General features: G+C 37.4%; 1 protein-coding gene across 12 annotated transcripts in view; it reads right to left on the minus strand.

The window, feature by feature from the left end:
• Positions 1–2,275: 2,275 nt before the first annotated feature.
• HEATR5A (HEAT repeat containing 5A) overlaps positions 2,276–22,086 on the minus strand; it is a 119,397-nt gene continuing 99,586 nt past the window's right edge. For 11 of the 12 annotated variants that reach the window (XM_034648514.1, XM_019798947.2, XM_002918513.4 and 8 more), the window contains 7 exons: positions 21,381–21,508; positions 20,339–20,486; positions 18,659–18,931; positions 16,691–16,915; positions 11,841–11,995; positions 4,060–4,273; positions 2,276–3,759 (listed from right to left, as the gene is read on the minus strand). In XM_034648514.1, the coding sequence (XP_034504405.1) occupies positions 3,452–3,759; positions 4,060–4,273; positions 11,841–11,995; positions 16,691–16,915; positions 18,659–18,931; positions 20,339–20,486; positions 21,381–21,508 (1,451 nt within the window). In that variant the 3' untranslated portion in view covers positions 2,276–3,451. The remainder of the gene's footprint in view (positions 3,760–4,059; positions 4,274–11,840; positions 11,996–16,690; positions 16,916–18,658; positions 18,932–20,338; positions 20,487–21,380; positions 21,509–22,086) is intronic. The other variant, XM_019798948.2, reaches the window with a different exon arrangement.

The following is a 22,086-nucleotide window of genomic DNA, read 5'->3' on the forward strand; positions in this document are numbered from 1 at the left end:
TTGTAAAGAGGAAAGTATATTCAACTGATGGAGAAAATGCAAGATATGTAATTACCTTGGTCCTTAAGTTATAATAAAAAGACTAAGGGAATTCTTTAGGTTTTGCATTCCCTCAAGTAAGTACTATTCTCTAAGCCTATTTCTTATGATATTCCATGGATTTGAATTAAGTCCATCTTGGAAGCTTTGGTCATCTTCTTTGGGCTTCCATAGCACTATGCTTATACCTTTTTTTCTTTTTTTTTTTAAGTTTATTTATTTAAGTACTCTACCCCAAACGTGGGCCTCAAACTTAACAACCTCCAGATCAAGAGTCGAATGCTCTTCCAACCGAGCCAATCAGGTGCTCCTACACTTAAAAACTTATTACAGGACTTACTGTATTTATTTAAGTGCCTTAGTGTTCCCTTTAAGGTTGACATTAAAGTCTGTTTTATAGAAGTAATATTTTGCTTCAATGCTCTATTAATAGAAATTTGTTATATCCAATGTTATTTTTTAGGTCTTTCCATGATAAGCTTTTAAGCAGTGGATTAAACAGGACGGGTCTCAACTAGTAAATTTGGCTCTATTTCTTCCCCTGGAAAAAATAAAAGCTCCAGACAAATACACCACTTTGTTTCAGCCAAGTTAATAACCAAGCTGGTTAAAGTGCAACAGCTTTATCACAACTGGAGACTCTTTAAAATAAAACCAGATATACTTTTTGATGTATTTTTTAGATTAAACTATTCACCTTTAAACAAATCAAAACTTAATATCGAATCATATAGTCTATTCCCATACAAACTGTGGAAGACACAATTAAAAAAAAAAAAAACCAAAACCCTTTTCCCTATTGATCAGAAAGCTTCTGGAGGCAATTTGGAGAAATAAAACTGAAAACATCTTAGGCAAGGAGTGAGGAAGGCTCCTGAGGGAACGTGGAACACTGGAAAAAGAGAAAAGCCCCCCCTTGATGTAATCAGGACTGCCCGAGCACTTGTTTTGTTTTCAGCATGGACCCTGGATCTGAAAGATAGGTTCAAATACCAGCTGTTAAGCCTTAATTTCCTTATCGTTAAGAATATATTTACTAATTCAGTGTTGTCTTAAACAAGATGATACGTTAAAAAAAAAAAAAAAGGCTATAGGATAGTGCCTAACTCAAAGTTTCTAATTCCATGACACTAGACATATTTTTTCATAACTACTGACATTCATGTAACACCTCGAACCCAAACAATTCAGGAAACTATATCATGAGTAGAAATCTTAATGTTTAAGAATGAACTAAATGAGGGGCGCCTGGGTGGCACAGCGGTTAAGCGTCTGCCTTCGGCTCAGGGCGTGATCCCGGCGTTATGGGATCGAGCCCCACATCAGGCTCCTCCACTATGAGCCTGCTTCTTCCTCTCCCACTCCCCCTGCTTGTGTTCCCTCTCTCGCATCTGTCTCTCTCTCTGTCAAATAAATAAAATCTTAAAAAAAAAATTATAAAAAAAAATGAACTAAATGAAACAAATGGACAAAAGAACTCAAAAATCAAATTAATAAGTTGTATCCTGAGAACAACCCAGTCCAGCATTTGCCTTGACAAAGGAGATTTTTTCTTTTTTTATGGTTTTATTTATTTATTTGACAGAGAGGGAGAGCATAGGCAGGAAGCAGCATAGGGAAAGGGAGAAGCAGGGAGCAGGGAGCCCAATGTGGGGCTTGATCCCAGGACCCTAGGATCATGACCTGAGGGGAAGGCAGAAGCTTAAAACCCATACTGTATCAGTGCAGTTCAACAGTGATTAAGTATTTAGTTGATGCCACAAAGGCAGTTACAAGACAAAATTCCTCCCTTGGGAAGGTGGTCTAGAAGGGAGATATTAAAATGCAATGTGATGTTCCATGCCTAGAAGAATGTGTAAAGTATTCCAGGGACACAGGTGAGGAAGCAAGTAAATTTGCTTGGTAGAAAGAGGAGGGCAGGAAGTGTTAAGGAGAGTTAACAAGGGGAAGTGACATTTAAACCAAGCTTATGAGGAATGGGAGTTGGCCAGATACAATAGAGAGAAGGGCATTCAGGTGAAGGAAACAGTAAGTAGTATACTCAAATTTGCAAAGACAATTAGGAAGACAGAGAATTCAAACCATTGCAAAGAATGCTCCAAAGAAAGGGCTCCTCTGAGAAAAATGCCAAGTTATATAAAAGGGATATTATTTGCTCCACAGAATTGATTTTCTGGAATCTGTGAGAATAACCAGCCATCTTTTGTGGGCAAAATAATCTCATATACAAGAATGATAAAGAAAATTAGCTTTATTTATGTAAATTAAAAAAACTGTAGTGTTAGATTTTGTCAAGTGTTTTCATTTTGAACAATTTACAAGAGTAGTTATATACAAACATAATAAAATAGAGTACATCACATTGTTCCTGCTTGACTTGAAGTGTTTTCTCAATTCTGAACATGCCCCGATCACTCCAGTTTTTAATTTTTTAACAGGGAAATGCTATGTTGTGACATAGTGCTTGATTAATACATATAACACTGAAGTGGAAGGAGAGTCAGTGATCAACAACAGGTAAAAAATATTTTTTCAACAAACCAATATGACTCTATCATATTTTTTCTATATTAAAATATGTTTCATGATAAAAAAACATACTTGCATTTGTTGGATGATCTAAATTTGTTTTTTATATATACCCATAGTTGACCTAAATATAGATATGAATCTTTATTAAACTCATTAATATGAATGTCTGTCATAAATGAAGATAAAATTGTCAGGAGCAGAGGTAACAGAAAATCCATGTGAGAAACTGAAGTGGAGATGCCCAATAATTGGATAATTATTCTATTTAAAATAAGTAAAATTTCCATTTTGTGAACCCAATAGAACCAAACCAAAAGATGATGAAAAGCCATGATATTTATAGATACCAGATCTTAAGTCACAATGTAGGGCTGTAATTAACTTGTACTACTATATAATTGGATAATTCTAAACCAAGTTTCCTAAATATCTTTCCAATTCATTTATGTTGAGAAATCCAAGAAGGTTTAATATAATTACTGAATAAGGGAGAATTTTAAATTAGCAACTGGGATACAATAAAAATGCAGACAATTTAGAGTCAAATCTATATCTACCAAAATACTGTGTGTGTATGGACTGTCAGAAAAAGTCCATTTCATTTCTAAAGCAGTGGATTGTTTAGTAAGTTCAATTCTTTAGCACTTTCTTGAAATTCCTGGCAAGAGCTCTGTGGTTTTATTAAATTGAAAAAAAAAAAACAAACCCAAAAAAACCAACCCACAAAAAATGTTGTTTGATATTACTTCAAAAAGTCACAGCTATTTAAGACAATCAACCAGACCTCCAAGTGCACTTGTGTCTAAAATGTCACTTTTGTCCCCAAAGAGAAGGAAATAATCAAGTATTTTATTAAGGTGCTTACTATTAAAACAAAAAATCAGAGGAAATTGGTCTTTAGTTGGATGCTCGCATTCTTTCCAGGGTTCTTAGTATGTTTAGATGTTGGTATCCTGACTTTGACATTTTCCTGATTGCCTTTGATAGCAGCCTCAAGGCGGGCTTTCAGGGCGGGAGAAGAAGCCATTACATTTTTAAAAACTGATGAATACTGAGGCCCAATCTGCATGAGATTTTGCAAAGCAAAGTCATGTAAATTTTTCATCACGGAAGTTGCTGATCCCAGAGCATTATCATCCAAAAGGAAGGAAATGAGGATGGGCAGAAGACAGGCCACCAGCTGAGAACCTGTTAAGTAAATAAATGATGTAAGTCCTGGGTTGAAGGTTGTGTTTAATATATAAAGTCATAAACTCACTTATCTGTACACATTTTTCCCCACTGAAAGGGAAAAAAGGATCCTTCTAATAACCTCTCCTCAAATTAACACTAAATAATATCAATACTTGTAATTAACAACACCTGCCTTTCATGAATATGAAAATATAATATTAAGTGACCAACTGAATGTTTTACATTTAAAATAACATTAAATTTCTGATTTGGGACAGATTCTTAACTTAGTATGAATTTAGTGCTGACACTTACGGTGCTGTTCTTCGGCAATGGCTACTAGTGCTTCCAAGATCTTTATGCCTTCTTGAAAGATCTGAAGCTCAGTAGTGTCTTCAGGCTTTCTCTTGTCTATTTCCTGCAGTTTTTCCACAATAGAGGATACTAAAGAGTAAATGTATGGGTAGGAAACAGATGGATTTGGATACTGAAAAATGGAAAGTAGGAGCTGATAGGTCTTGATTTGTACCTAATCAGGTAAGAGACAAAAATAGTATAAACTGTAAATATAAATTTATATTAACATACAAACTATAATGTAAATTTTAAAAAAAGAAGTAAAAATTGTGAATTAAAACCTTTTTTTAAGAAAAGTCTCTAAAGGCATTTAAATTTCTCCTTTTTTTAAAAAAGATTTTATTTACTTATTTGAATGAGGCTACCTGCTGAGCAGAGAGCCCGATGCAGGGCTGGATCCCAGGACCCCAGGATCATGACCCTGAGCTGAAGGCAGACGCTCAACCGACTGAGCCACCCAGGCACCCTAAATTTATTTCTAATTTATCTTTAATTGTGGAAGTCCATATGCTAACAGGTGTTAAAAGAGGGACAACAGCACAAAATGGAGTCACCTGGGCAAAGCCCATGTTGCCAAACCAAGACTCAATACCCTACTTAATTACAGTTTCAACCTCTCCCAGGACTGGAATCCTAAAACCAGTCAATCTGGAATTACCTGGTCAGCACTAGTGAGGTAATCTGCCTGACAGACCCCTGCTATCCCTCTAAGGAAGGTAGTTTTGCCTGAAACAATTCACTCTTTGCTAGTAACTTCCTTGCCCTTCCTCTGTCTATAAAACTTTGATTTTATACAGCTCTTCAGAGCTCCTTTCCATTTGGTATATGGGATGCTGCCCAATTCATGAATCGTTGTATAAAGCCAGTAAGATCTTTACAATTTACTCAGCTGAATTTTGTTCATTGACAGATTTGGTGGCAGTGATGGGATCTGAAGGAAACTTCTGAAGGCTTTGGGAGTTAAAGGAGAAACACAGATGTGGACTGGTGGTTCCATCTGCAGTTCTCCAACTGTTTGGAATCCTAGTCTGAGGCCCTATTTGTTGAGGTCTGTTGGTTCAGTTCTTTCTCCAGCCCCCACATCCACACTGGGACTTGCTGGTATTGCACTCAAGGCCTTCTACTGGCCAGTCTGCAGTAACATCTCTTTGGTCATTCCTGGTACATTGATGTGTTCATGAAGTAAAGGCTACTGAAGATGGAAATCTAGGAAGCCAAAAAGCTGCAAAATTGGTGGGCACTGGTAGAGTACATGAAAGCTGTGAGAGTGCTTGCTACCTGACTCTAAGACTCCTATCTAGGATAAACTAGTCACAGAATGGGTTAGATTGACACAGATTACCCACCAACCTCAAGTAAAACACCGTGCAAACCCCAACCCAGCAGCACATCCCTCTTAGGTATTAGTTTGGCTCTGAGACCCAAAGATTTAAAGAAATGGAATCCTTAAATTCCAAAAAGTTGAGCATCCCACCTTCTGGCATACCTGCTTATGTCTAAGAACTATAGTCTCTGGAGCTATAAAGACCTACAAGAATGGTAAATATTACTAAAGGCAACCTAGAATTACAATGGCCATTACAGAGAAAGTGCCAATTAGACAAGGTCATTTATTTAAGAAATGCACTTAAAAGCAATGGTTCCGAAATCAAACAAAGAGAACAGGATACCTATTTTAACTGTTATGCAGAAGCTTCCAAAAGGCTTTAAGATTCACAAATAGCTTCACTGAAAGTTTCATTGCAAAAAGGGAATAAAAAATTAGACACAAAAGTTATCTAAAACAACACCTCTTGGGGCGCCTGGGTGGCATAGCGGTTAGGCGTCTGCCTTCGGCTCAGGGCGTGATCCTGGCGTTACGGGATCGAGCCCCACATCAGGCTCCTCTGATATGAGCCTGCTTCTTCCTCTCCCACTCTCCTGCTTGTGTTCCCTCTCTCGCTGGCTGTCTCTATCTCTGTCGGATGAATAAATAAAATCTTTAAAAAAAAAAATAAAAAAATAAAACAACACCTCTTGCATTGCAGCCCTCTGGGGGCCCACCATCAAAACACTCGCCGAGAAATTGGTGTCTCACTTCGAATTAACCGGGATACTGCAAAAAAGATCATTCTTAAAGGTTTTGTGCAAATCCTTCAACAGCAATTTGAATGCCTCCATATCTACTTTAGAAGGAAGGCCCTATATGGGCCTCTCCCAGAGCTGATGAGATTTTGAGGGAATTTCTGGTACACTGCTATTATTCTTTAAATAGACAAGGGAAACTAAAATTAAACTTAATGGAGAACCTTGCCAAATTCTGGTAGATACTGGAGCTACACTCTATATGTACATCCTATTCAGACTGCACATGAGATCCTGGGAAAACTGGCAGAAGCCAGCTAAGGAAGATAATCCTTACCAGAGTCCACTTTCCCAGATCTCTGTCTGTAGTAACCAGTAGAGTGAGTAAAATAAAACCTCTTTTGCATCCTCTTGGAGGATGCCTCTTGAATTCAAGGGAACTCAAGTAACTCAATTCCCAAAGTTGTCTACGGTCAGAAGTTGGCCAAATTGGAAGCTGATTTTCAGAGCTTGATGGGAACGTGGTTTGTTTTTTTTTGTTTTGTTGAGGATTCCTTCCTTAAGCTAAATGAAACTCTGTACCCATAAAATACTCCAAGACACACAGCTTGTGTCTATGAAAACATAGTAATCTTTTGATTTCCATCTTAGTTGACAATCTCCCAGATTTAAAGAAGCAAATTGAAGATAATGTAGTTTATATAAGTGGATCAACCTATTAAGTCTTTTAAGTTGCAAACCAATTCTTTAAGGAATTAAAAGCAACTGTCCATATTTTACAAATCTTTGCAAAAACAGAAATGAGGTTCCAGAAACAATTCAAAATCCACCTATCCTTCTTACCAATCCTAAAACCTTCCCTTTTCATCTCAAAAGGTTTGTATTGTTAAAAATTCAGGCCAAAGGGAACAAAAAGTCCTTTCTGGAGGAACTTGCATTCTTTCCTGTGCCTTCAAGATGTAAATGTTTCACCAGGTATTCTCTAGGAACTGGATTATCTAGATTTCCCTAATTCCTAAGACTGAAGAAAAAAAAAGATGAGGCTTTTTTTTTTTTTTTAAAGGGAGGGGTAGGGACGCCTGGGTGGCTCAGCGGGTTAAGCATCTGCCTTCAGCTCGGGCCATGATCCTAGGGTCCTGGGATGGAGTCCTGCTCCGGCTCCTTGCTCAGCAGGGAGCTTGCTTCTCCCTCTGCCTGCTGCTCCCCCTGCTTGTGCTCTCTGACAAATAAATAAATAAAAATTTAAAAAAATAAAAAAAGGGAGGAGTGCTTGGGTAGCTCAGCCAGTTAAGCATCTAACTCGATCTCAGCTCAGGTCTTTATCCCAGGGTTGTGAGTTCAAGCTCTGCGTTGGGCTCCATGCTGGGAGTGGAGCTTACTTTAAAAATGAACTACTATACAATGGAATATTACTCAGCCATAAAAAAGAATGAAATCTTGCCATTTGACATGACATGAGTAGAGATAGAGAGTATTATACTCAAATTTATTTGAAAGAAAGACAGTACTATATGATTTTACTCATATGTGTTATTTAAGAAACAAAACAAGCAAAGGAGAAAAAAAAAACAGGGAGGTAAACCAAGAAACAGATTCTTAACTATAAAGAACAAACTGATGGTTAACAGAGGGGAGGTGGATGGGAGGATGGGTGAAACAGCTGAAGTGGATTAAAGAATCCACTTGTCAAGATGAGCACTGAATAATGGACAGAATTGTTGAGTCACTATATTGTACACCTAAAGCTAATATAACACTGTACGTTAACAGGAGTTTAAATAAAAACTTGAAAAAAAATTATATGAACTGCTAATAGAAACTCCCACCCATGCCCCGAATCTAGTCCATAGCTTCTACAAGATTATTTATTAAAGACAAATCTTAAATGTCTTCTCCACAAATATTAGTAAAGAAAACTTTAGCCATCTAAGCAGATAACCTTAACTTATCTTAGCAGGCAGAAACACAATCTGGATCCAACTGCTCTCTTATCGACTAGTGAGTTTTGCATCATCATACCTATCTCATGGCTCAAAATTTAAAATGAGAGCTCTCTGCTTGAGAACATCTAAGGAGTGACTAGGCAGGGCCATTATAAATGTCATCAATGTTCTCCAAGACCACTGATGCCAAGACCCCCGACTCGAAGACACGGAAGATACCTGAGCACTCAGTCCTTGTTTGATCTTCCCAGATATGAGAGGACACATACAACAGACCACCATGCTCAACAGAACTCCTGATCCCTTAACAGTGATGAGACTCATGCTCCTTTTCCTTTTTTTTTTTTTTAAAGATTTTATTTATGTATTTCAGAAAGCAAGAGAGAGAGGGACAGCAAGAGAGTGCAGGCACACAAATGGGGGGAGGAGCAGAGGGAGATGCAGACTCCCTGCTGAGCAGGTTGGATCCTAGGACCCTGGGATCATGACCTGAGCCAAAGGCACCCAGGTGCCTTTCTGAGTGTCCCAGATGCTCTGTGTGTATCTGCTCTGACCCTTTTGGTGGGTCCTGCAGGACCCCTCTGGTGGGTCCTTAGACCTGGCCTGCCTGCATCTGTATGTTTACTTAAAAATAGTTTCCAAAAATCTTTTTGGTAACTTGAAACCTTAAAATTATACTGAGATAAGTTGAAAGATGGATATTCATTGAATATCTGGATAATTTCCAAATAAAATAAATATTCATTGAATATCTGGATCATTTCCAAATAAAATAAAATACTGAAACATTAATTACTGAACATAGGTTTATCAATTTTTGGTTTATTACCAAGAAACTTAAGATAGTTGGCTCTATTGGTAAACATGTTTGGTTCCACACAAAAAATTTACTGAGGAAGAATATATTTTTAGAAATTATAAAATGTATTCATAAACTTGTCAATCTCAAGAATGTTGGTGTAACAATTCAGAGTTGTTCACTTAGTTTTCCATTAGAAATTTAGGTTTTGGGGCACCTGCGTGGTGCAGTTGGTTGAGGGTCCGGGACTTGGTTTCAGCTCAGGTCATAATCTCAGGGTCATGGGACTGAGTTCTGGGTAAGGCTCCATGCCTGGTGCATGGTCTGCTTGAGACTCTTTCTCCCTCTGCCCCGCCCTGCACACACTCTCTCTCAAATAAATAAATAAATAAGGGGCGCCTGGGTGGCTCAGTTGGTTAAGTGTCTGCCTTTGGCTTGGGTTGTGATACCAGGGTCCTGGGATTAAGACCTGTGTGGGGCTCCCTGCTCAGTGGGGAGTCTGCTTATCCCTCGCCTTCTGCCCCCACCCTCCTGCTCATGGCTCTCTCAAATAAACAAAATCTTAAAAGTAAATAAATAAATCTTATAAGAAAGAAATTAAGGTTTCTAAGGGTTAAAAATTTTCGTGTATGTAATTAAACTACTAGACGTAACTGTCAGCAAGCACTCTAGCTCAACTCTGGGCCCTGATAGTTAAGACCAGAAATAGGCAAGATTGCTTAACTCATGCCCTAACTGAAACCCACTGTTATTTCTTATCATAGTTTTTTGAGGCACTGATGGAAGACATTTTGCAATGACCTGAACAATCCAACTACTGGGACAGAAAAGCCCTGATAGCAACGGAATGCCTAGAAGACCACATCCCATACCCTTCCCTGCCCATGATCACTTGCCAAACACATACTGACCCCTTCCCGTAATCAGTGCTGCCTGCTCTTGCATGTAGCCCCTGAACCACTCCCTATAAAACTCTAGGTGTCCATTTGCTGGCAGATAGGTCAATTAAGGTTTGAGTCACCTCCCCTGGTTTGTGGCCCCCAAAATAAAGCTCTCCAGTTCTTTTTTACAAACCCTTGTCTCTTGAGTGATTGGCTTCTCCTATGATTAGTTTTCTGAGGTTGTTTGGTAACAGTGCTGGCAAAACCAGCCAGGAGTTATGCATTTGATTTGTTCAGCCTCCCTGGGATTTCTAGGAATGGAGCAATTGGCCTCAGCAGCGTGCCAGGGCTTAACCACTTGTTTCCAAGTTACTGGCTGTAATCCATCGATAGATAACAGAATCACCTTTGTATCCTAGCAAAGTAGGATGTGTGTTTTCAATAAGAAAAAGAATGAGGGATGCAGATGCAATTTTGTTGAGGGAAAAGAAAGTAATTTTGTCCTAAAGTGAGGGTGGTTATTTCAGGATGGGAAAGGGGAAAAAGAGAGGACAAAATCCGAAAGTACAAAATAAAGTTGTAGAAGGTTTGTGGAAAGGGATTTTGGGAAACGAATTTTATTCATGGTCAAGCTGCTAAGATTAGAATAAATGTATTTAAGTAAAAAAAGAAAATGAGCTTTAATATCATAAACACACTCGTACAAAATTAGTATTTGGTTTTCGCTCTGTTAAAAGGACAAAGTTTTCTTGGATTATTGGTCTGCTCTTGATAAAAGATTATAGAAGGTCTATCTCTGCCTTATTAAAATAATCTGCCTAGAAAATAAAGATTCTGTATTTTATCAAAATAATTTCCCGTGTTTCATGTTGTCTTTATCAAGTCTTTGATTATTTAGGAAAACTGAATAAGTTTTGTTTGTTTTTTAAACTATGTACTTTCTGTATGCCCATGAAATCTTTAACTGTCCTTCTGGTTAAATGGATAACTAAGTATTTTTCACAATGACCTATAGTCCTACTGTTTGATGAAATGTTTTACAACCTTTTTTTTTTTTTTAAGATTTTATTTATTTATTTGACAGAGATAGAGACAGCTAGCGAGAGAGGGAACACAAGCAGGGGGAGTGGGAGAGGAAGAAGCAGGCTCATAGCAGAGGAGCCTGATGTGGGGCTCGAACCCATAACGCGGGATCATGCCCTGAGCCGAAGGCAGATGCTTNAAGGCAGACGCCCAACCGCTGTGCCACCCAGGCGCCCCGTTTTAAAACCTTTTGATACTACTGACAAACTTCCCCCAAATCTAATTCTAAATGAAGTCTTTCTGACCTGGAACCAACTCATTCTGCAGTGCAAAAAGGAACAGGAAGTTAATTTAGCAAATGAAGGGGTCATAAAGGAATGAGATTAACTTATGTGTACTGCTTTTGGGTGGGGTCCCATTATTTCATATCATATTCTTGAAGCAAAGTGAAGTTTTTCTTTTTTAGGAAATCACTATAATAAGCTACAGAGTATCTTAAATAAGGGTTGCCTGGGTGGCTCAGTCAGCTGGGTGTCCGACTCTTGACTTTGGCTCAGATCATGATCTCGGAGTGATAAAACTGAGCCCCCATCAGTTTCCATCCTCAATGCAGAGTCTGCTTCTTCTCCCTCCCCTGCTTGCACGTAGGCTCTCTCTCTCTCAAATAAATAAATGAGTAAAATCATTAAAAAAACAAAAACAAAAACGAAGTATCTTACTAAACGTCCCTTGTAAGTTCTAGAGATTTATCAATTTTAAGATGTCCCTATTTCAAATTAAGTTTGTTTGTTTGTTTGTTTTTTTAAACCATTTCCTTTATCTTTCTCCAACTATGTTCTATCCTTGGGACCAAAGAATAAGACCATTATTATTTGGCTTTGTCACCCTAAGAATAGAAATTGCTCCAAACCTAAACATAAAAAATTTAGTCTGGTACTTCTTGTTGGAGCCAATAAAATCACAAAGAAAAGTTTTACAAAAGCCTAAACATATTCCTATTACAAACATCTCTCTACCAAAGACACTTACCACAGGATCTTTTATCTCAAGAGTAGCCTTAAATTTCTCAATACAGCGCTTCTGAAGGCATGGGATGGTAGTAACTTCTGGACTGGTAGACAAAATAAATACTGTGATAGCAGTAAGTAGACTGATTTCATCAAGTTCTGGATGTGTTCCATCTACTAAAGAGAAATGATCTATGAGAAACATCTCAAGATTGCCGTATTTATTGTTTTATGTGTCTATGTGAAGATGCCTCTAGTTTGACAGTAACAATTTCTTTTGTGTACACAACAGTTACAGACAATAAACACTAATGGACTGATTTTAAGAATCCTGGAAAATGCTGTAGGTTTTAAATTGTACATTGTAAGTAATTCTAGAGCCAAAAATTACCAAAATAATTATACTCTTTACAGGTAGACATCAGTAAATATATATGTATGTTTACTAGGAATATACATTTACTAGTTGTGTGACCTTGGACATTGAACCCCATTTTTAGTTTTCTCATTTAAAATAAGATGGAAATATTAACAGTACTTAAATTTATAAAGTTAAGAGGATTAAATGAGTTATTCATGTAAGGCATTGGAATAGCATGTTGCACATGCACTCAACATGTGTTAGCTATTTTTGTTGTGGAACAAATCAGAAATGCGTGTACAACTGATTTTTTTTTTGTTAGGACTAAGGTATTCACATTTTGATAATACAACTGTCAAGTGAAAATACCTTAGTGCTTTGATATATATAACCATTTGTTAACAATACAAAAAAACCCAGAAAATACTGCATGGGCCACAATCATTTGAAGGAATTTTCTATTAGATATAATTCTTCATTTCCCCCATATTTACCTTCATAATCTCATTCAATACTTTTAATGAACCTGCTGTGAAAACTCAATGTTATCTGAAAAGTAAAAGGGGTTGCAAATTCGACTCATGAAACTGTATGAATGGATTACTATTTATGAAGATATGATATACAGGGATCCAGATAATAACTTCAACAAGCATTTAAGAAACAGCACTCTTTTTGGCACTGAGAATATAATTTTCAGAAGATATACTGTACATCAGGAAGTAAATAAAGAATTTAATTTCAGTCACAAGGTCTATAAATATAAAAAATACATTAAAAGATAAAAGAAAGTTGGGGCTCCTGGCTGGCTCAACTGGTAGAGCATGTGACACTTGATATCAGGGTCATGAATTTGAGCCCCATGTTGGGTGCAGAGATTACTTAAGTAAGTATATAATTTTTTTTTTTTTTTAAAGTAGGCTCCATACCCAGCAAGGAGCCCAATGTGGGAACTGAACTCATAACCCCGAGATCAAGACCTGAGCTAAGAGATCAAGAGTCAGATGCCTACCCAACTGAGCCACCGAGGCACAAATAAATAAATAAAGTTAAAAAAAAAAAAAAAAAGAAAAGAAAGGAAAGTAACCCAGTAGTTGCTACACTAGGGGGTTAGAGAAAGCCTTGAGATTAGTATCTTAACTGACGCTTGAGAGACAGTAATGAAACAGTGACAACAATGAAAGCAAAATATTATGGATGAGTGGGATTTTATAAAAATAATTTGAATAATTTTAAAGTAAAAAAGGTACATGGGTCAACATTTAAAATGATGGCAGATTATAAGTATTTTATATATATTAAATATTTAATCCACATAACAGCACCATGAAATGGGCACTCTTATTTCTTCCATTTTATGCATGAGGAACAGAAATGTAGTCACTTGCCCAAGTCACACAATTAGTAAGGCAGATGGTTTGATTCCAGAAAGCATACTGTTAATCATGATGCTACACTGCTTCCCAAACAGTTGTTATTTTCAGTCATTCATGACAACTTGAAACTACAACATAGTCAGCTAGTCTGTTTAGTAAAAATGTCTTTTTATTTTCAGCAGGATAAAGTTCTCCTGGGTTCCTCTTCCCACTTCTTTTAAAATTCCCTATTTCCCTACCCCTGCCTAAACTCCCATCCTCTTTTACCTAGCATAAATGCAAGTTTCCCTTAGCATTAGCTCCATGGAGAGGCCTCTGTGGTAAGGAAGCGAAGCCTCCTGCTAATAGCCAGCAAGAGACTGAGGACTTTCTGAGAGCCATGAGTGAGACATCTTGGAAATGGATCTTCTAGCTGTAGTCCTGGCCAACATCTTAACAGTAACCTCATGAGTGAAAACTACTCACCTATGATGCTCCAAATTCCAGACCCACAAACTATCAGATAATAAATGTTTGTCGTTTTAAACCACTAAGTTTTCGGGCAATTTGTTACACAGAAAATGGTTTACCTGTGATCATCAGCTCTTGCTTTAATTTCTCTCAGGAGCTAATCTAAATCCTCACAGTCCTAACCTTATTCTCTCCACATATTTGTGGTGTGTTATGGAAGAGGCAAGCTCTTTGTGACTCTCATCAGAAAAACTAATACCTATTACTTCCCATCTTTACCTCCTTTTCTTCTCTCCCATGGCACAGGTTAATCCTTCTAAATGTACTATGAATTTTATTTCTTCCTGCTTAGAAGGGGACATTGCTTCCTAATATTTCCAAATCCAATCTCATCTCTACCTTTTACCCCCCATAAGCACAAATTCATGCCGGAGTCTCATCTTAAAAAAAAATTCCTTGCCCCTATACTTTCCTTCAGCTTTCTTTTCTTCTTGTTGAGAGGAGTCTATTCTTGATCCTTACTTTTCCTTACCTTCCATTTACACTATATTTACACTGTTGACCATGCTCTCACCATTAAAACTCTTTTCTTTGGCTTCTGTGACTGCATTCTCTCCAGAATCTCCTCCCATCTTGCTTCATAAACTCAATTTGGGTGATTTTATCCATCTCATAGGTTACACTGATAACTTTCCAATACACATAGTCTAAAATCACCTCTAGTTCAGATTACTTTCTGGAACTCCACACCTCTACATATTAGCTCCACTTGATTATCTGAAGGGCATTTCAAACTCAACTCATTACATTCCCCTGAAAATGTTCACTTGGGAATTTCTGTTAATGGCACTATGAGGGCTCAGTCAATGTACCCTTTCATTCCTAAGCCAACTATCAGTAACTTCTGTTAATACAAGGCTTAACATTTTAACATTTTACTCTTTATCCTTACACTACTATCTTACCTCCAAGAATCTTGTTTTCTTTTCTATAGCTGCCACAGTGATTCTTCAGAAATGCAAATCCTGTCACTTTACTACCCTTCTTAAAACCCTTCAGTGATTCCACATGCACATTAAAAGCAGTCCAAATTACAAACCATGCAAACCCTCCATAATCTGGCCCCATGTACAGTTCAACTTCATCTCTTTAATAATCACTATTCATCACCCTCCTCCACCTCTTCCTCTAACCCCACATTCTTTCATTATTCTACTTGCTATCCCCAAATGTACCATGCTATTTAGGTCCACAGATGAGTGATCAAAATGTGCCTAGAACCCATTTCTATGTTGTCCATGTGGAAAATACTTTCTGATTCTACAAGAAATTGACTCTTCTGAAAAGCCTCTTGTGGTAGATATAGAGCTGTACCACTGAGATCCCCTTCATGGGGGAAGGTGCTGCCCAGCCATGGGGAGTATGGTCAGCTTAGCTCCCTTACGGTTGGCCTCAGCTAGAGTTGCCTTGACTTAGATCACATCCTTCCTGGGGTAGCCCACATCTGAGGATAAAGTACAGTTACAGGCCTTTTCTGTCCCATATGAGGCAATCATATGGGCAATCTGCAGAGCTCCCAACTGTTGGGGGCTTGCATTGGAGTCTGACTTCCTCTTTTGCCCAATATTACTTTCCCCTACTCCCTTCACAGATGTTTTTCCTTAATAAACCTCTTGCTCCCCAAACTCCATCTCAGCAAGAGCTTCCAAAGAACCCTACCTGTTACACCCTGCCTGATTCACTCAAACAGAGTGGATTACTCTTGTTTTTTAATAGTCTCTCTCTCTTTTTTACTATATTTAGAAATGCAGTGATAATTAAGACATTACTGTTGCCTTAAAGGAATACTTTATATTAATCATATAACAATTTATAGATACCAGACTCCACCAGACTCTCAACTTTGGACACAAAGTAGGCGGTCAATAAATGCTGATTCAATTGAAACCTTTATACCATATGAATGAGAATATGCTGAACTGTGACATTTATAAACAGAACAAGGAAGGCAGGGATAATCTATAATATGTCTAAGGACTTTTTACAATCACCATAACGTTATGTTGAAAATAAAAACTATACAACAATAACAAGAGCAAAACAAATTTTAATGGATACGGAACATAATACTGGCTATCAATTATTGATCTCTGCCAGATAATAAGTGAGATGCTTTCCATATATTATGTTACCGTTCTAACAATTTCCTGCAACACAATACCCTTATTTTGTTAATGAGAAAACTAAGGCTCAGAGAAGTTGAGTAACCTAGCTAGTCAGTTAGCTAGTAAGTGGTGGAATGAGGATATAAACCTGATCAATCTTATTTTAGATTTATCATGCATAACTTACATACTTTTTGATATACTGTATTAAAAGGTTCTGTCAGCTAGCTATGGATCATACTATATTTGTAAATTAATATTAACATTTGAAGGTTTCTCACTGTCAACTTAATAATATACAGGCTGCCAGTTATTGAACTTCATAAAAGAGTAAAGATACTAAAATGAGAACATAGATGTTTCTATCTATCTTATATATATTCTCTGAACACATATGTAGTGAATATGGGCCCCTCTGGGTGAGAATGCCAAATATGATCAATTAAAAATAGCTTATTCTCAAAAAAAATCCCTCTTTTTACAACATACTAAACAATTGCTTCCAAACAGCTTTAATTACCTGGATCCCAATAGTCAAGTATTGTTGTTAAAGCACTACGGAGGAGGTCAGTCCAAGCAGTGTGGCTCTTTTCTGCTCTGGCCATGGGAGAAGACAATATTCCTTTCAGAGCCTGTAGGGAAGCTGCAACAGTTGAAGATAACTGGCCTCCAGGTAACTTCACAGCAGTTTCTCTGAGGACCCCAATTGTAAGGTACAATATAGTAGGGAGAATTGAGATGCTTCCTGTAACACACATTTTTAAAAATACTCTATGTTTCAGTCTATACATATAATTCCTAAAAAGAAATCATCAATGAGTAAGACAGTGTCAAAAATGTCTAGCTTTTCGACATTTTTCATAAAGGATTATAACTATTAAGATAATTTAGGTAATGTTAAGATTTTTAAGACTGCATTAAATTTTGGTTATAATTGAAAATGTTATTTAAATTGTGTTCCTACTAGTATGTTTTGTATCTTTTGCTATCTTATTTTATTTGGTAGTTGACAAATGGTGATTTTTATTTTTTAGTGTTATTGAATATAGACAACACAAAATTTACAATTTTAACCATTTTAAAGTGAACAATTCAGTGGCATTAAGTACATTCACAATGTAGTACAACCATCACTCCTATCCACTTGAATTTATTTTATATCAAACTCTTTTTTCTAAGGAATTTGTAAAATCCACCCAGTACAAATTATTAAAAATTTCATGGCCACTAAGGAGTTGAAAAGGCAGTTATGTTTAAAATGAGAGACTAAAATGGTAAATGTAATGCTCCTAGAGGCTTACTCAACAAAACTCTTATGGTGTATTTTTATCCCAAATCGTCTGCTAGTCACTTTTTTTGCCATTCTTGCTGCAAGGAATAAGGAATATAGGTTTTGAATCAAAGCTAAAAATCATGTTAAAAGAGAGCACATATGTTGGTCAAGACATATTTAAGCAAAAATATGCTTATCAATTAAGAAATCTATTAAGTACGGAGTACCTATTATATATGAAATTTCTTTTTTTTTAAAAAGATTTTATTTATTTATTTGACAGAGATAGCCAGTGAGAGAGGGAACACAAGCAGGGGGAGTGGGAGAGGAAGAAGCAGACTCCTAGCGGAGGAGCCTGATGTGGGGCTCGACCCCAGAACACTGGGATCACGCCCTGAGCCGATGGCAGATGCTTAACGACTGCGCCACCCAGGCACCTCTATATATGAAATTTCTTAAAGGATACAGTATTTCATTGGAAACAAGACATATGTGTTCGTATGTATATCTTTTTGATATGTAATAACAAATTACAGATAATGCCTCTATATGATGCATAAAACTTATCTACATAGAGAAGCAACATTATACGCACAGATAGATGAATATACACATGAAAAAACAAAACTCTTTATGTGCTACAGTTTTTAGGGAAGCATTTACAGATAACATAGGCCTGGATATGAACTTCAAAGGAAGGCAAAATTTTAAAAAAGAAGGGATGGGCCACTTCAGATCAAGTAACACCATAGACAATAGGGATAAGCATGAAGGATCCTAGGTTAAAGATTTCATACAGAAGGAATCAGGAGGAGGTAGTGATTCAGCAGAGCCCTATGGAGTCTTAAATGCTCTATTAGAAATATGGACTTGATTCCAAATTAATGACAAACTTGTCATCACCAAGTCCATTAGGTATTTTATACAAAAAATGTCCAAGAGCTAAATCACTGCCACTGACAGGTTAAAAATACTGTCAACCAAAAAAGAACATTATCTGTTGATAGTACATGGTATCTATTTACCCTCACCCTTTCAGTAAAACAAATTACTAGAATGCAATGTTAATCTTAAAGGATTAAAAACATTACCCACCAAACCTTTGAGTCAGCATTAGTTTAATGAGAAAAGGATTGGCAACCATTACCTCCTTTATTTATTAAAACCATTTCTCTCCCTCCAGGTCAAGTAAAGCAATCAAATACCACAGCATACCTTCAGGAGAGCACACGGCAGGAAGTTCAGAGAGGATAACTAACGCAGCTGACACCAATCTACTTCCATCTTCTGACAGCATCTGTGGCTTTGTAGCTTTTACTCCTGGGCTGCCTGTCAACTTGGGATTTAGTTCTGGAAGCTGTCTAACTAGAATGCATACACACAACTCCAGTGTTGCAAAAACCAAAGATTTCCCAGGCACAAGTCCTCCTGTGTCCTTTCCCTCTCCAAACTCTGGCAGGGTTTCCTTTTCAGCAGCCCCATCATCAACTAAAAGACAGAAAGAACAGTGTTGAACAAACACTTCGTGTTTGCTTTGCTTTGGGTAGATGGCAATTTAGTTCATTTCTGTTGTAGGTAAAACATTTAAATGGCTGAAGTCCTGGGTGTTAAAGACTGAAAGATAAAGTTACGGAAGTAAAAGGAGTTGTCTTTATTATGACTACTTATTGCAGTGGATCAGAAGAAATCCTTGGTAACCCTCTCAGTTTTAAAATAATTGTCTGGTTAACACCTGGCTGTTAAGAATGTGAACCTGAGATCCAGCCCCATGACGTGCTCCTTGCTCAGCAGAGAGCCTGCTTCTCCCTCTCCCATTCCCCTTGTGCTTGCTCTCTTTCTCTCTCTCAAATAAATAAATAAAATCAAAAAAAAAAAAANCCTTAAAAAAAAAAAAAAAAAAAAAAGAAAGAAAAAAGAACGTGAACCTGATAAGTCCAGCTCCAGCGCCTACCTTGTACTCTTAAGTATAGATAATGGTGGGCAGAAACTAAGAACTGAGGTCCCTGATGTTTTTTAAGAAACTGACATGTCTGTTCAGGACTCCCTGCCTCTGGGGCTTCTTTTATTTTCTTATTTATTTATTTATTTTTTAAAGATTTTATTTATTTGACAGAGAGAGACAGCCAGCGAGAGAGGGAACACAAGCAGGGGGAGTGGGAGAGGAAGAAGCAGGCTTCCAGCAGAGGAGCCTGATGTGGGGCTCGATCCCAGAAAGCTAGAGCATGCCCTGAGCCAAAGGCAGACGCTTAACGACTGAGCCACCCAGGCGCCCCTGGGGCTTCTTTTAGATGACAGAACAAGTCCTTGTGTTTTAAATCCACTGTCAGATTGAATTTCCTGTTACATGTAGTCAAATGTAATATTAAATGATAAACTCATTAATACCAAATTAGACTTATAAACAAGCAATTTAATCACTTTGCAAAACATAGTCATTAAAAAATTGTCAGTAGTTATGGTATACTTGGCTGGCTCGTCAGTGGAGCATAAAACTCGATCTCTGGGTTGTGAGTCTGAGCCCCAGCGCTGGGTGTAGAGATTACTTAAAATAAAGAAAACTTTAAAAAAAAAAATTGTCAGTAGTTCTTCCGTGTACATTGGTATACACTCACAGCTAAGGTAAGTACTCAACCCCTATAAGGGATTTTTTCTCCCCTTCCAGGACTTTGTTAAATTCTCACTTTCCCAAAAAATACCTTAGCTACTAACGAAATCCAAGCTAACATGTAGAGGCGGATAAAAGGACTGAAAGCCATACCTAGAGAGGTTTCATTTATACTACACACAAAACATTATTAGAACAACACAGACATGTAAGAATACTTAAAAAAAAGTCATGCTGATTAATTTGATTATAATAATATGATTAATTTTGCATTTTGGGTTAACATTTACCTTCTGCACTTCGTCTTTTCTCCTTGACATGTTCCTGAGCTGCACAGATAATCTGTCTTACCACTTCAAGTGAAGCCAATTGAATAGAAGGTGATTCTCGGGTCAAAATTACTCGATGTAGTACATTCAACAACTCGATGCCCAAGTCCTATCATAGAAAACATTAAGGGGAAACTGTATTGGAAATCACATACTTTCTTTTTTAAAAATACCAATATTAAATGCCATGAAAAAATTCAAAGAGAGAATATTAACAAATTGCTCATGAAAAATAAAGGTGTAGGTACAATAAAGTTAGGTAACACTTGTTCCACTTTAAATTGACTCCAGATTCGTTTTTGTCCAGTCTTGCAGGAGATGGCTCTATGACAAAAGATTGTTTCACACACATCCTAAAACGGGAAAATGGAAAGGGAAACTTCCAAAGCCAGGTAAAAAATCTGGCTGAAAGAAGACAAGCACTGCCATCTAGACTTCCAGATCACAGTGATCCTACTATCATGGTCATAACTGGGTCTGATGTTAGTGTCTGACTCCACCTATAGGATAGCTAGTAATCTCTTTAAAAACCAGGAAGGAGAACTCAGCCAATAGGAATACTCTGTAATAGACATAACTACATGAACCAAGTAGATACTTTTGGGGAAATGGAATAGAAGATACAGATGTATATGAAGAACAGGGCACAATGAAGCAGAAAAATACAAAGAAGGAATTCCACACGTAACTAGTAGCTACTCTACTGGCCACTTCAATACAGTGCCTTCCCCTCATTGCTGAAAGTTTGACTGAAGAGCTGCTATACTGAGTGGTTAACAGCAGAAATCAGTGTGGCAGAAGCAGAAAGTGGCAGTCAGAGGCATGACTGCTCCTGGGTCAGCACAGTTGCTGTCAGCATTCCAGTCTGAGAGATCAAGTCGTGCAGCAGTTTAGTTTTCTTTTACTTCTCTATGTTCATCTTCTGTTTGCTGTAGTCACCTGAACATGTTTTTATTCCTGTTCCTTGAAAACTACAGAAGCCTAACAAAAAACAAGAAATCACCTGATCACTGCCAATTTTAGATCTGGGCCAAGGAACATCTAGAAGGGCCTGTAATGCATGTAAGCAAGCAGTGATGCTTTCCATGGTTGCATCTGAGCGTAAGGAACAGAGAAATTCCACGCTGATTCCTGTAGAAAACAGAACAAGAGGAGGCTTCTTTGAGATTCTTAGTTTTTAAGTTAAGGAATTCATTTTATATTTAGGTTAGATATACAAATAAGCTTAGCAAAAAGGTAAAGTAAATAAACCACAATGAATTTAAGACTAAACAAGTAATAAAGCAAGTCTTTTAGTTGTTTTTATCCACATGTATATGAAGAATAATCTCAATCATGCTTGTGCACTACTGCGTAGTTGCTATGAAATAGTTCAAGGGGCGCCTGGGTGGCTCAGTCGTTAAGCGTCTGCCTTCGGCTCAGGGCGTGATCCCAGAGTCCTGGGATCGAGCCCCACATCAGGCTCCTCCCCTGGGAGCCTGCTTCTTCCTCTCCCACTCCCCCTGCTTGTGTTCCGTCTCTCACTGGCTGTCTCTCTCTCTCTGTCAAATACATAAATAAAATCTTAAAAAAAAAAAAAAAAGAAATAGTTCAAAAATGCAAAAAATTACAATAAAATTGTATGAGAGAACTTAATGTGGAGAGTTTTTTATTTAAAAAAAAATTTTTTTGGGGGGGGGCGCTGGGTGGCTCAGTCGTTCAGTGTCTGC

Source organism: Ailuropoda melanoleuca, chromosome 20 (genome assembly GCF_002007445.2).
Source record: "Ailuropoda melanoleuca isolate Jingjing chromosome 20, ASM200744v2, whole genome shotgun sequence".
Classification (NCBI taxonomy): domain Eukaryota; kingdom Metazoa; phylum Chordata; class Mammalia; order Carnivora; family Ursidae; genus Ailuropoda; species Ailuropoda melanoleuca.